Here is a 14,820-nt window from a genome sequence, read left to right on the forward strand (position 1 = left end):
TTTGAAGAGCATCACGTGATGATGGAAGTTTTCTGAGAATAGGACATTTCTGATAAGTCCCTAAGAGTGTCCTGAAGGATATGTTTTGGGTCTAAAACATAGTTCTCATGCTCATTCTTTAAAAATAACTTGTTTCTGCTTAATGGGTTTTGTTCTGAATATACCTCCATGCATTCTTGAGTGAGAAGGTGAGAAAGGAGATAATATTGATCTTTGAAATAACAAGTACAGTCAGTGCAGGCGTACTGGCTGCCTATTCATGACTGTTGCATGAATTAAAAATAGCAGCCTCCTCACCATGAAGATAGGACCCCGACCCCCCTCCTCCCCCTGAAAAATGAAAACCTGCAGTGAGAGATTGTAGTCTCATGAGTTAGGAAAGGGGAAAGCATATGAAAATTAGGTTTTGTTGGCTCACTGGGGAAGGAAATAGTTCAAGAAGATAAAAATACACCATCAGGACTGTTTGTATCATTCAACCTTCCCCCTCCATGCAGGCTTCACAGGCTGCTCAAGAAGCCGAGATCAATGCCAGAAAGGCCAAGAACTCCGTCACCAGCCTCCTCGACCTGGTGAACGGCCTGTTGGAGCAGCTGGGTGAGTAGCCATGGAGTCACGTTAGGCCTCCTCTGAATTCGTTGTACAGCTTTGGAGTTCTGATATAGTTGGCTTACAAGCAGATAGTATATATAGTGTGAATATTGTGTGACCTGAGTCATGACTCTAGGTTGTATTAACTCAACAGATACTTAATTAGGTCCTTCCATGGCATCTGACCTAGGTATTGGCATCTGACTGGTACAGGGACTGAACAAAATTTTGAGGATGTGCTGCCAGCCTGGGTGGCTCATTTATGGTCGAGGTTTATGATCCAATTGAACAGTGATTATTCTTAGCTCATCCTGCTGTCAGACTGTGTTTAAAGGATTTAAAGTGATGGATTTCAGCGATGGGATAAAGGAACACTTTCCACTGGTCATGACTTCACTGCCTGGCATTCTCTTCATTGGCTAATTTAAAGGATAGTTTGATGAGATGACAGTTTTTATGCCAAAAGAGAGAAAAGGCTTGGTTTTTTAAGGAAACCTAAGCATACGGACACTCTCTTTTGATCCAGTTTGATAGGAAAGAGACTTCATGATAAGACAGATGTACTTTTGTCACCAGCCTTGGTTATAAAGTCGCAGTAACAGGCTAGTCAGTACAGCTTTGCAGCGAGACGTTATATTTTCATTTCCTAGCCTTTAACATTTGGTCACTTTTTTGGGGGGATGAGGGGTGTATATTTTTTGTCTGTCTCAAATGTCAAGAATAATAAATTATGTGCCAGCAGATGGATTTTTTAAATGAAAGTCACCTAGAAGAGGTAGCTTTTTGTGGCAGAAAGAGCTAGATTGGAAAATTCGTCAGGCTTGGGTTAGAATCTTTGCTTTGTTGCCTGAAAACTGTGCAAACTTGGACAAATTACTTACCATCTGAGAATCACTGATGTAAAATGGTCTTGTGGGAGCCTAATCAAGTGCTGATTGTTGTGGGGCTGTCTGCTTTCACTTGTTGTAGAAGCAGTTCCTTTCCCAAGAACCTCTTTTTCTTGCTGATTTTAAAGTGAAGTTTTGCTGAAATGATTTCAGTGTTCCAACCTGGCCATTCCCCATAGGAGGACTCCTACAAGTGTGTAACTCCTGAGAGTGGGACGTCGCTCCCAGAACCAACCCAGCTTGCCTGGAATCTAAGCACTGAAGGCTTAGGGTTCCAGTTTAAAGATTTTTACTTGCGTTAGATGGCACTAAAATGACACACAGATTACCTATATTAACATGAAAAAGCTATTAAGTGTTACCAGATGACATTCCAGTCCACAGCTCTAGAACATGGTAGCTGTGTATTTAGAAAACATTTCACAAAAACCATTTTATCGGGAAAAGAAAAACAAACAAAACCATCCAGCCCAATATTCATTATATGCTCTAGCCTGTTCCTGCTGAGTTAGGTCAGCGGTGGTCCTTGGTTTGCATTGTGTATGCCCTAGTACCACATGAATAATCGGCTCCAAATAGCTAAAATAGCAAAGTCACGTTTGCAGGCCCCCTCTGCATGGTGGCAGCTGTGGGGTCTTCTTTATAAAAAGGCTGATGGAGGTACCCGTGCAATGAAGTTATAATTCTTAACCACATGCGTCTGCTCTTTTCTGCGTCCTTTGGGACTCTACAGGGCAGCTGGACACAGTGGACCTGAACAAGCTCAACGAGATTGAAGGCACCCTGAACAAAGCCAAAGATGAAATGAAAGTCAGCGATCTCGACAGGAAAGTGTCTGACCTGGAGAACGAGGCCAGGAAGCAGGAGGCGGCCATCATGGACTACAACAGAGATATCGAGGAGATCATGAAGGATATCCGCAACCTGGAAGACATCAAGAAGACCCTACCGTCCGGCTGCTTCAACACGCCATCCATTGAGAAGCCCTAGCGTCTTCCGTTGGGGCTAGAAGGCAGCACTCCCCGACCGGGGAGCCAATGTGAGGCCACAGAATGCCTTAACACAAAGACATTTTTCAGACCCCCACTTCTCTGCTGCTCTCCACCACTGTCCTTTTGAACCAGGAAAAGTCACAAAGTTTAAAAGAGAAGCAAATTAAACATCGCGAATCGGGAACAAAAGGGTTTTATCTAATAAAGTCTCTCTTCCACTTTCGGTGCTCCCTTCCCCCACACTTTCCCTTCTGAGTTGTTTGAGGACATGGCCCCCTACATTACATGAGCACTTCGTGGGAGCCTTGCGTGCCGGGGCTGAGCAAGTCGCACCCCGTGCCCCTCCCAACCCCTCGTTGATACCAACAGAACCTCCGTAGTCTCAGCACTCTTTGTTTCTATGAAGGAAAAGTTTAGCTACTCATCGTAGCATCGTGATGGCCAGTATTTCCAGTCTATAGATAAAGAAAACGCATCTACACCTCCTCCCCCCATCCCGCCTCCTTTTAAGCAAAAGGAGCTAAACATCCTGTGCCAAACAAAGGTATTGGTCTTTTCGAATGTCGAGCGCCATCACCAGTTGTGTGAGCTATTTTGAGTATAGGACACGGAGCCATCCACGGGTAAGGATGCAATTACGTGCGACAGTCTCCTGGAGACTCGAGACTGCAGAAGTAGGCTGAACATTTTCTCATAGGTTAATAATTGACTAGGAAAGGAAACTTTTTTTTCAGATCTTGGAGCAGCTGGTCATTTAAGTCTGGATGGGGCAGCTTGTACTCGCCAGCAAGACATCTTTTGATATTCCTATAAATGGAATGTATACAGAAGAAATAGGGATATGATAACCACTAAAGGTTTTCTGTTTTTGTTTTATTTTTCAAAATCTAATTCGTAGAGCTTTTTTTTAGGATGTTAGTATGGGAACTAGTGTTATCTGGCAGAGAACAGTTGGCCCCTAACATCTTGACAAACAAGAGAAAAACAAGCCTCCTTGTCCTAGTCTTGTCTAGCAAAGGGGTAAAACCTAGGTACAACTTGTATGATCAGGAGCCCATGCACCCGTCTTTCTTGCGCTGGGGAGAGATGAAACTTTTGACCCTTAGCACTCCATTTTCTTCTGACGTTCCCATCTTTTAGAATCCCTCAACACACATGGTTTGCCAAACCTGGTGGCAAATACTTGCACTCAGTACTTCACCCAGCTGCCAAACACCATCTAGTTCCTGCACTTTGTGCTTTAAACCCACTTGAACCCTTCCCCCTAAGTGCAGAGGGCAGACGCCTTTGTGGAGTTTCCTAGTGGGCTTCTCAGCTTCTGATCCTCGGCCCTGTGGTTTTTTTCCTAAGATCACAGTGTGACGTCTCCCTGCACACGACCCCTTCCTCCTAACCAACCTGCCTTTGAGATTCATATATACCCTTTTAACACTATGCAACTTTGTACTTTGCGGGGGGAAGAAACTATTATCTGAACACTGGTGCTATTAATTATTTCAAATTTATATTTTTGTGTGAATGTGGTTTTTTTTTTGTTTGTTTTTGTATCATGATTCTAGAGTAAGGAGTTTATGTAAATATACTTGGTCCTGTTTCTAGAATGGCACTGCCTGTTCACGTCTCCATTTTTCCTCTTCACTGTCACAGCGTATCTGTATAGCTCCTCCCCTTCCATCTGCAGTTCTTTGGATTGTATCTGTTCTCCACTGCTTCGCTCTTTGCCTGGTGTCTGCAGCACGCCCGTTCTCTCCCATGAATATCAGCCTGCTTCCCTCCACACACAGCCACCGTAAAGAGGTACCTCGAAACCCTCTTCCGTTGCAGCCCTCGCGATCCCCAACTACGGCACGCTGTTGCCAGGCTGACGGGACATGGTAGCATGAGGACATTTCGCTGAAGGGTACCTTCAACATCAGTGTGAGTCTAGCCAGGAATGAGCTAGAAGTGCCCTGTCGGCAGTGGTTTGAGCTGGATGGGTCCATTTTATGAGAGATTGCCTAAGTACCGAGAGCTCGCAGCATCAAGAAGAGTGCCACAGTGAGAGTGGAGAAGCCGTGGCATTTGGCTTTCCCCCTTGCACACCGACGTCTCCTCTTGCACACCAGAGCTGCCCACGGATGCGTTGACTTGGCGCACCCCAAAGCTTACACTGTGTCGCTTTTCTCAGGCTCTTCTAGTATCCCAGGAGGCATGGCTCGCTCTTGCCAAGTTTTCACATCAGTGTTTCCTAGCTAGTTCCTCTTGTTAAGTGGCCACATCCTCACAGATATGTTGGTCAAGGTTGCTGGAAAAGGACTGAAGACAGACTGCTGAGGTCATTTTCCATTGAGTCTATGGGTTAGGTTCACTCCAGTAAGTCGTAGGCCACGGTGAAATTTTTTTGCTTTTGTTGTTGCCTTTTTTTTTTTTTTTGCTTTTCTCCTCCATCTGTGTGGTATATTTTTAAACAGAATTTTATTTTTAAAATAAAAGTTCTTGAAAAGATGATACCTTAATTACACTCCTGCAATATAGCCATTATTTTATTGTATAGTTCCAGTTATCTGTATTCTACATAATAAAACTGACAGGTGGCTGCTGCAGAAAGCTGGGTGTCACGGGGAACGCAAACAGCTGTTCCCTAGAGTTTTTCCTTTTTACTCCAAACAGTGGCCTTTTGACATGTGCCTTCACTTCCGCTGTTTGCCTTAATCTCAACAGTCTTGCTCTCCAGGGTGGTGAATAAAATGCAACACTTGGCATTTTTTTTATGTTAAAAGAATAAACCAGTATTTTATTTATAATAAAATCTGAATATTTGTAACCCTTTATATGTGGTGTGGCTTCAGTGTGATACTGGGGGCTTAAGATGTTTGAAAAGGTATGATGAACGTCAAGCTTCTCTATGTTACATATTTTCTCAAGAACAGTCCAGTGTGTACGTGTGTGTGTGTGCGTGTGTGTGTGATGTTTCTTTTACCCTTCTCAGATTGGGGTACTTTGGTATAGTCCAGAGGTGGGCAAGCTTTGTCTGTACAGAGCTAGACGGCAAATACGTTAGGCTTGCAGGCCATACATTCGCTATGACAACTACTCCGCTATTGTAAGAGGAAAGCAGCCATGAGCAACATGTAAACAAACAAGAGTAACTGTGTCCCCATTGGACGATTTGCAAACACAGGCCATGGGCCTTCTGCTTAGTTTGCTGCATCCTCTGGTATAGTCTCAACACTTGATGAATGATTACTGAGGACGATTTACATTTTTTCTGGGCTTCCTAAATTAGCAGCTGTATATAAAACTTGTCATTCCACCTCTTAAATATGCACGTCTTCAGCGGAAGGTAATTTCTTCAGAGGATGAGAAGTACTCTCAATCACACATAAAATAGAAAGAAAAGAACAGGTGAGTAAGTACGTAATGTGCTGGACCAGCATGCCAGAGGTAGCTCATTGTACCTCAACCCATCTGAAGGGCTGACCCAGCTGGAGTAACCTGAGACCAGGTGATCAGAGCTGGAACTGCAGAGTCAGCAGGTAGGCTTTGGTTCGCTCCTCAGGGCTCTGTTGATAGCCCTGTGTCCCTGTAGATGACCTGCCATCTTTCCAGTCTTATAAATCATTATAACTATGTAGCCTTTAAAGAAAACCCTGACCTCTCCCCACTGGACTTCCTCAGAGAGAGCTTTAGAGAGCATTACTTACTGGCTTTCTTTACCCTATGCTTAGTCCATTTGTAGGATCTGTTTTACAGTTCCTGTGTAAGAGCTATGAGTGGAATTTTAAAAACTTGCTCCTATACCTTTTGTTATTTCAGGGTCAGCGGCATCTCAAAAGTTGGTACCAGTATAATGTGATTCAAAATATCCCTAAAGGCTTACCCCTTAAATAACCACCCCAGCCCCTAATAAATCTGAATTCACCAATTCCATCCCATTCAGCTCGAAATGGAATGCCTGGAGAAGACCCCTGGGGACGGAGGAGAGTCACGAGGTAGAAAAGCAGGTGGCACCTTCTTCCTAAGGTGAGGAAAGACCCGGCCCAAGGAAAGATCAAATCTCTCCAGGCCCATAGCAAGGGCGTTGTAAATGGTAGATAATTTTGCGTGTTCACACTGAACAGTTTTAAACGCAGTGAGTGTTTAATAGTTGGAGTGAGAAATAAACTGTTCAGTTATTAAACTATCTCTCCAAGGCTTCACTGGTTCCAGTCATCAACTCGAGTGCCTTATATTTGTACTGAGTCTCCTAGAATAATTATACCTGCTCTACACGAATACATGAAATTCTAAGTGGAAATTAAATGCCTGCTTAACAAAGGGAAATATAGAGCAGAAGTCCAAAGAAATGCTAAAAAGTCCCTGATTGGGAATTCAAATGCAAGAAAATCAACATTTCGAATGTTGTAAAACCTCCTTGTCTTTGCTTAACTCTCCTCTCTGCCTGGACTGTCCTTGCGTTCCCCTCCCCAGCATAGGAACGCCTGAGGTCAAGGTGTCACCTCCCCTGTTGAAATCGGCCAATCCTTCCTTGTGGCCACCGCCCCTCTCAACCTTGGACTAGCTTCTAGCATGGCCTTTGGACACGTGTTTATCGATCAGGTGTCTATCACCCACCTCTGACGTCCACCTCCCTCCCAGTCCCCAAGACCCCTGCCTGTGTTATTTGCGTGTCGGCGTCCTCAGGGCTGGAAGGCATAGTAGTCACAGGTTGTCTGAATAGTGTGAGATAACCTTTCCCATCTGCCTTTTCTCCCATTCCTGTTGCTTTTTCCCTGCTGTGAGCAGAGCAGGAGGTTTGTGGATCCTTGTGAAGGCCTCCTTCCAACGGAATCCTGCTCCCTCAACACTCCCACCTAAGCAGGGGTTTGCAGGAAGATAAGCAAAACCGCCTTCACCCAATGGCACAGCACACACCACACGCATAGCTGTGCAGCCGGCAGCCAGCGGTTGGATCTGGTCTGCAAGGCCTGTGTCTGCCTCCCAGGGTCATGCTAGCCAGCCCCAGTGCTGTGCGCATGTGTCTGCGTGTTTTTCCCACAGCCCCTTCTCTTGGTATCTCTGGCTTCTGGCCCAAGTTGTAACGTTAATAATTCCCCTTCTTGTTCTCTAACTCCTGGGAATGGTCCCAGTCATTTTAAACGGATTAGTTGGGGTGTTCTCCAGTTTGCCTATGTACCTTAGAAAGCCTTGTGATAGAGGCCACAGAGGTATGGCTTATGGTTAATCAAGGATGGTTTGTATTTATTTCTATACAAAGTTGAGTATCAGGTCATGATCAAGAATGCTGCTATAGCATTGTTCCCACAATAATGTCCAAGTCCATTTAAGTGATTTCCTGTGAAACGTGCCTAGCCATACCTTTGAGGACCACACTTCCATCCCCCCATAGTCCTAGTAATGAAAAATTCTACTTGAACTTCAGACTGACACTCCTGGGGCCCATCCCGTGGTGTCTGCCCTTACGCTGAGACCTGTCATTGCAGTAACTAAAGGCAAAAGGCATCAAATTTTGTGTGGTGGCAACAAGTGTTAAGAATTTGTAGCACAATTCCTTTCTGAATATTCAGGGGCCTCCCTGCTAGGACATACGATCCTAATTTTCCTTCCTCTTCTCTGTTAACTGATGCCGGCCGTTTCTTCCCCAGATGCTCTTTTCCTCCTGAGCATAGGTTCGTGCAGCATAAGCACAAGTCCAGCAGTGAGCAGAAATGTCTGGGGAGGATGCGCTGTCATGTGGATTACACCTTCCTCGGTTGCTGAGCCAGCGTCCAGGCTAAAGGCTCAGGGGAAACAGCTGTGATTTCGGTGATTACATGTTTAGCGTGGTCAGAGAAGTGTGTGTTCCAACTCGCTGATCCCCCTTGGCTCAGACAGTCTGCTCTCTACGCTGTCTCGGTCAAAATGATACAGAGGCTCAGACCCAGCCAGAGGTAGGAGTTTTGCCATGCAGTTTTCAGATGGGCTGCCCTCTTTCATTAAGGTTCTGAGGACTTGGGAAGGACACGCACAATCCAGAAAGCTTGCACTGTATGCCATGTTTGAAGCGGCATCTTCGTAATTATTTTTGCTCATTTGATGAGGATCTCCATTTGACCCATAGGAAATTCAAACCATGGTTCTGTTCCATTACTCAAACTGCTCTTGCAGCCTGTTGCCTTATTCTTTCGTGATATTTTTGATCCATTTTCCTTTTAAGAACCTCTATTGTATACATGTATTTTATCATAAGCTTCCTCAAATCCCTTTTTTGGAGAGATCAAAGCAGGATTTTAATATATTAGTAACTTGCCCACTATTAGGGAACCAGTTAGTGGCAGAACTGTGACTTGGAACCTGATTGTCCTCAGACAGCCTGGACAATATACACCACCCAGCTCACACCCCTCACCTACTGTTCCTAGCTTTCCCTCCCTTTCGGTTCCCTGATATGGTTCAGGAATAAGGAGCATGAAGCTGGTTCACCTGCCCTTTACCTCCACCTAGTTTCCTGTAATGTTGCCATCTCATATAACCATGGTCCACTGATCAAAACTAAGAATTAATATTGGTAGACTACTCTTAACTAGTCTTTTGTCTGTTTTTAAATACCTTCTTCTTTAAGACCCCCATTTTAAAAGTAATACCGAATTTTAAAACAGAAAATGAGAACTCTTAGCATTAATAACCAAGCTAGGGAGCAAAATAGGAGTGTAGATTCTGAAATAATTGATTTTACTTTTGTAATTCACACCAGACTCTCCAATGTATAACATATCCATAGTTAATTGCAAATAATAATGTCATTAATCTACTTGCTCAAATGTCCTTAAAGTTTCAAAAGAGATTTTTAAAGATCCATCAGAAGGAACATATCAGTTCATGATAATATGCCACAAATTTGAATAGTGATTAGAAATAGGAGATTTACTTATTACGAAGGTTACATTATTTTATGTTATTACATATGTTTATATACAGAAAAAATGGCAAGAATAGTCCAAAACATTCTTTGATACTCTTTACCCAGATTCCCTAAATGTTAATATTTTAATGTTTTACTACATTTGCTTTTTTGCTGCCCTCACTCTTGTACTTTTGCTCTCCCTCTTTGGGGAGAGAGAGAGAGAGAGAGAGAGAGAGAGAGAGAGAGAGAGAGAACTTTCAAATTGCAGACATGTTGCCCCTGTACCTATAAATACATCAATGTGTATTTCCTAAAGACAGGGAGCTTTCTTACATAACTACAGTACAATTGTCCAAACCAGGAGATTACCATTGATACAATACTATTATCTACAGCTATTATTCAGATTGTACCATTTGTGGTAAGCAGAATAATGGAACCCCCAAAGATGTCCAACATCCTAACCCCTGGAACCTGTGAATGTGTTAGGTGACATAGTAAAGGGGAATTAATGTTTCTGATGTGAATCAGCTGATCTGAAAATAGATTATTTTGGAGTATCTGGGAAGGCCAATGTAATCATAAGGATTCTTGTCATTAGAAGAGGGAGGCAGAAAAGGAGGTCAGAGTGACGCAAGGTGATAAAGACTTGGCCCATGCTGCTAGCTTGAAGATGGAGAGGGGGCAGGAGGCAAGGAAATGTGGGCGGCCTCCAGAAGGTGGAAAAGGCAAGGAAATAGATGCTCCCCTAGAGCCTCCAGAAAGGATCAAAGCCCTACTGACACCTTGATTTTAACCCACAGAGACCCCTCTCAGACTTTTACAGAAATATAAGATAATAATAAAGTTGTGTTGTTTTAAGCCATTAAATTTAGGGTGACTTGTTACATAGCCGTAGAAAGCGATTACACCATTTGTCTCAATAACGTCCTTTATAGAAAAGAAAATCTGAACTCATGTGTTATATTCGGTAGTCATGTCTTTTTCATTTCCTTTCATTTAGAACAGTTCCCAAGTCTTGCTTTTTATTTTATGACACTGACATTTAAAAAAAAACCAAAAAGTTACTTTGTAGAATGTTCTTTGTCTAATGTTTTCTCTTGATTGGATCCAGGTTATGCATTTTTGGCAAGGAGATAATAGAAGTGATGCTGAATTCTTTTCAAATCAGGAGGCACGTAAGTCATTCCTGGCAACGTTAATGTTGGCATTTGATTGGGGTGGTGCCTCCTAGGTTTCCCCATTGTAAAGTTACTCTGTTATCTTTTATAATTAATGAGGATCTTATGAGGAGATACTTTGAGACTCTATAAATATCCTGCTACTTTTTTTACTTTTACCCACTAGTTTTAGTATCCATTGATGATGGCTGCCAAATGCAGATTTCCTAATTCCATCATTCTTTCTATATTTAATAATTGGCATTCTACTGTGAGGTAGAGCTTTCCCTTCACCCCCATTTCACATACACATATATGTATACACACATCTATATGTATGTATATTAATTTATATCATTTTAAAGTCATGGATTCCTATTTTATTGAATGGGTTACGATAAGTTGTCCTTGATATTTATTTTGACTTTTAAATGTCCTGTACTTGGCCAGTGGGAGTGCCTTAAAGCTGGCCCCTGTGATCTTTTGATACAGCCCATCGTTCTTTGAACATGGTCTTACTTTTGGCACATCAAGACATTTCAGGTGCATCTTGTATTTTCTCTGCCCTAATCCTGGAATCAGCCGCTTCTCCAAGGAGCAAAATTAGGTCTTGTTAATTCTCAAAATGCCAATAACCCCCACCACCAACAATAAAATTGACCATGAAATGGATGCAAAACTGAAAAACAGTGCTGACTTTTTTTTTTTTTAAGCTGAGCCATCCTGCCACCTGTTGGCAGCTCAGCGGCTGCTCAGCTCGGGCCGGGAATCGAACTGCTGTTGCTCAGAGCTCAAACTCTTGAGCGAGCTCTTAACCAACTGAGCCTCTCGGCCGGCCTCCAGTGCTGACTTTTAAGCAAACTGTGCATCGGGCTAGCTGGCTGTGGACCTGGCCTGTTGTCTCCCCACAGAGGGCTGCCTGTTTTATGCATTATCGACATCGTTTTGGAGCACCCATTGCTCTGGCAGCCTATCTAGTGCTGGTACCCAAGGGGTTTACACTGTGACAAAGGCGATTATTGCATTGCTACTTTGAGAAAATGACTTAACTAGGGAGGCAAGAAAACAAAACATAAAAATCGTACAAACAAAAACAGAAGAAGACATATCTCTTATAAAACAGGAATATATCAGCATGTTGGTAAACAAATGCACAGGGACATTTGATTTAACTATATACTTCATATATATACATAATATGTATTTTGTATTTTTTATATTTATATATTTCTAAAATATATAATAAATGTTTATATATTATATATGTATTTATATATAAATATATGAATGTTCAGGACTGTTCATCACGGGAAGTCTCTGAAGAACAAATTATGTTTGTATGATGGTATATTTTTAGCTATGTTGGCAAGAATATGATCTGGGAAGTGGGCTTGGGGACACTAATATGAAAATGCATGGGCAGAGAAGTCGATGATGTGCGCCTGCATGGTTGGGCTTTCCTCCCATCCATCGCTCTCTGTATTGAAGATATTCTGGGACCCCAGCCCTGTGGCCTCCCACCCCAGGGAGAATTCTCATGCTCTGTGTTCGTTTTCCAGGCTCTGGTTTTTTATTGATTATTGTTAGTTACTCTTGCAGTGTGATGCTGTCCTTTCATAGGACAGCATGGCGAAGTATTTGTTTCAAACTCTGATTGCTTAATTGAGGCTGTGAAGAGGTGCCTGGTTATTAATCAGGGCCCAGACAAGAAAGATCTTGCTATGTGGAGATCCAAAAGGTAGTTACCAAACCATTGGTAGCCTATTGGTGTCTCCTTAGAGTCGAAAAAAGAAAACTATTGTGGCTTTATTGTGCTCTTGTGCTGAGCTTTATGAATGTGTAATAAAGTGAAGTTTGTATTCACATAGGACTGTGGGCTCAGAACATCTCCTAGAGCAGTGGTTCTCAAAGTCAGCCCCTGGGACCAGCCACATCTGCTTCTTAGAAATGCACATTCTCATCCCTGATGTTGAATAATAATGTATGTCAACTATAATTATATGTACATATAGTCACAGGATGTGGAGTAGAGAGTGGGAATGGAGTCAATGGAATTGTAAGAGATAAGCAGGATATCGGGGGTGGGAGGGCAGTAGATGGGGGAGGGAGGTCGTTTCTGTGCAAAGGGTGAAAAGGATAACTATTGCAATGTTCTGTACACCAGAAACTAACAATAAAAAATAAATAAATTTTAAAAAAATGAAAGAAATGCACATTCTCAGACCCCACTCCAGACCTATTGAGTTAGAAATTCCGGGGTGGGGGTGGGGCTGTAATCTGTGGTTTATCAAGCCCCCTCCAGGGGATTCTGATGCTAACTAGAGCATCAGAGAGTGCTATGTAGTGGTTCTCAACAATTTTCTGCCTTGTGTTAACCTTCATTGCGGGTACAGCCTATGCATCTGCACGTTGGACCCAACCAGGCGTCATCTTCACTTTCAGCTCACCTTGCTAGGAAACAGGTTGTAACGTCTTTGAATTGGGAAGAAAGGAGTTCTTTGCGTGCCTGTGCTAATTACAGTATTAGAGACGGCCAATCTTAGCTCTTCTCTTAAAACTTAAGAAACTCTAAGTATTTTATAAACATCGAGTGGGTTGATTAATCAAGACATTTCTCCTATGTGGTACAAAAGCCTTCTCAAAAAGCAGGTGGAGACTGACAGATCCAGTTTTGTAATCTTTTAATATAAGTATTTTCATTTCCAGTTAATTTCACCACTTTCCCCAAGATCTTCTAAAGAATCATTTGTATCTACTAGCTGTGAACAGACCAAAGATCATGAGCTAGACCAGACTTTTTACGGTTCATCATTACCACCTAATGCTCTGAGTTTGGTGAGCTGGCTCTGAATGGTTCCTCCAGCATAAAATAAAAAGAGAGCCCAGGGGCAGCCAATTAGTTCAGTTGGTTAGAGAGCAGGTTCATACACCAGGGTTGCCAGTTTGATTCCCACATGGGCCACGGAGCTGCGCCCTCCACAGCTGGATTGAAGACACCTATTTGACTTGAAGCTGATGGGTCCTGAAAAAACACACTGTTCCCCAATAAAATTTCTTTAAAAAAAGGGGGAGAGAGAGAGAGAGAGCCCAGTCATTAGTGGTGGGAGATGCATTTGAAATTAGGATAACCAGCAAATATACCTGAAGACATCAAAAGAAGTTCAATTTAAACCTCAGGCCCTGTCAAGTGGCCACAGCTCATGGACGAATTAGCTGTGTGCCCTCAGCTAAGTCTCTCAACCTTGCCTGTTGTTTCCCATAAATGGAGTTGGCACAACCTTACAGAATGGTTCACATAAGTGGGGAAGTTTGTGAAACTATACAAAATTTAGTATAGTCAGGTCAACTAAGTTTTCGTGGGGCCAGACCCTTATACAATTTGGGGCCTTCTTTTAAAAAGTATATGTAGGATCATGCATGCAAAAGTAAGCACAGAGCTGGGAGGGGGCCCATGAGCTCTGTCGCCTCCACACGGGAAATCCCACAACAGTGGAGCTGCTATATTTATTTTAAGCCAGGGGAAGGCAGAGCAGTTGCTTCCTTTATGTCACTGTGTCATTGGGCGTGTGCGTGACTGGACTTCCTTTCCAGGGCAGACACCTCAGCCACCGCCGTCTGGCCAGGAGAACCTGTTTGCTGTGCTCACTGCATGACGACTATGGGTGCGGCTCGGAGGGGAGTGCCCAGCCTCCAGAATGTGCCCAGCGGCTGCAGAATCAGACTTCAGCCCGAGGAAGAAAAAGCGCCCCAAGGTGTGGATTCACTGGGGCAACGGGGCATGGCTTGACTGAGCAGAGCCTTAGCACTCCTCTTCATGGGACGTTTGTTATCTTATTCATGGAAGAGGCAAAACTCACTTCTTAAACATCGCTTCTTAAAATAGAACTCCATCCACTCCTGTTCTCAGGAAAGTACATACCAGAGACCGTCCGATCCTGGAGCTGTTTGGAGTTGCTGTCACGCCCCAGCCTGCTCTGAGCCTACACTATACTTAGAACATGCACTCTGGGCAGCAAGGAAACAGACCCTGGCGTTTCAGGCAGGAACTGGTGCTCGGTTTGTGTTTATTAAAACAAAACGAAACAGCAGCAATCACAGAAACAAGGCTGTTTCAATTAGTTAAAAGATCTGAACTCTTAAGCTTACCCTTCTGAGTCTTTTTCTGGAGTTTGTGAGGTGGTGGAGGATAATAATAGTGTCTTTTATTTAGGGAGCCCATTTCACTGGGGACCCCAGAGAACCCCGTGGATATTTGCTCTCTTAAGAAGCACTGTGAAGAATTTTCTCGGCAGAAAACGCTGAGAGGAGCTTCAATTTAGAACTAGAAT

The 14,820-nt window shown here is 43.2% G+C and overlaps 1 protein-coding gene across 1 annotated transcript in view; it reads left to right on the plus strand.

The window, feature by feature from the left end:
* The window catches only part of LOC109379100 (laminin subunit gamma-1), a 37,316-nt gene extending 32,036 nt beyond the window's left edge, over positions 1–5,280 (plus strand). The window contains exons 25-26 of the mRNA XM_019635444.1: positions 498–597; positions 2,212–5,280. Of these exons, the coding sequence (XP_019490989.1) occupies positions 498–597; positions 2,212–2,468 (357 nt within the window). The 3' untranslated portion in view covers positions 2,469–5,280. The remainder of the gene's footprint in view (positions 1–497; positions 598–2,211) is intronic.
* Positions 5,281–14,820: the final 9,540 nt, after the last annotated feature.

The sequence above is a fragment of the Hipposideros armiger genome, unplaced genomic scaffold (assembly GCF_001890085.2).
Source record: "Hipposideros armiger isolate ML-2016 unplaced genomic scaffold, ASM189008v1 scaffold_22, whole genome shotgun sequence".
NCBI lineage: Eukaryota > Metazoa > Chordata > Mammalia > Chiroptera > Hipposideridae > Hipposideros > Hipposideros armiger.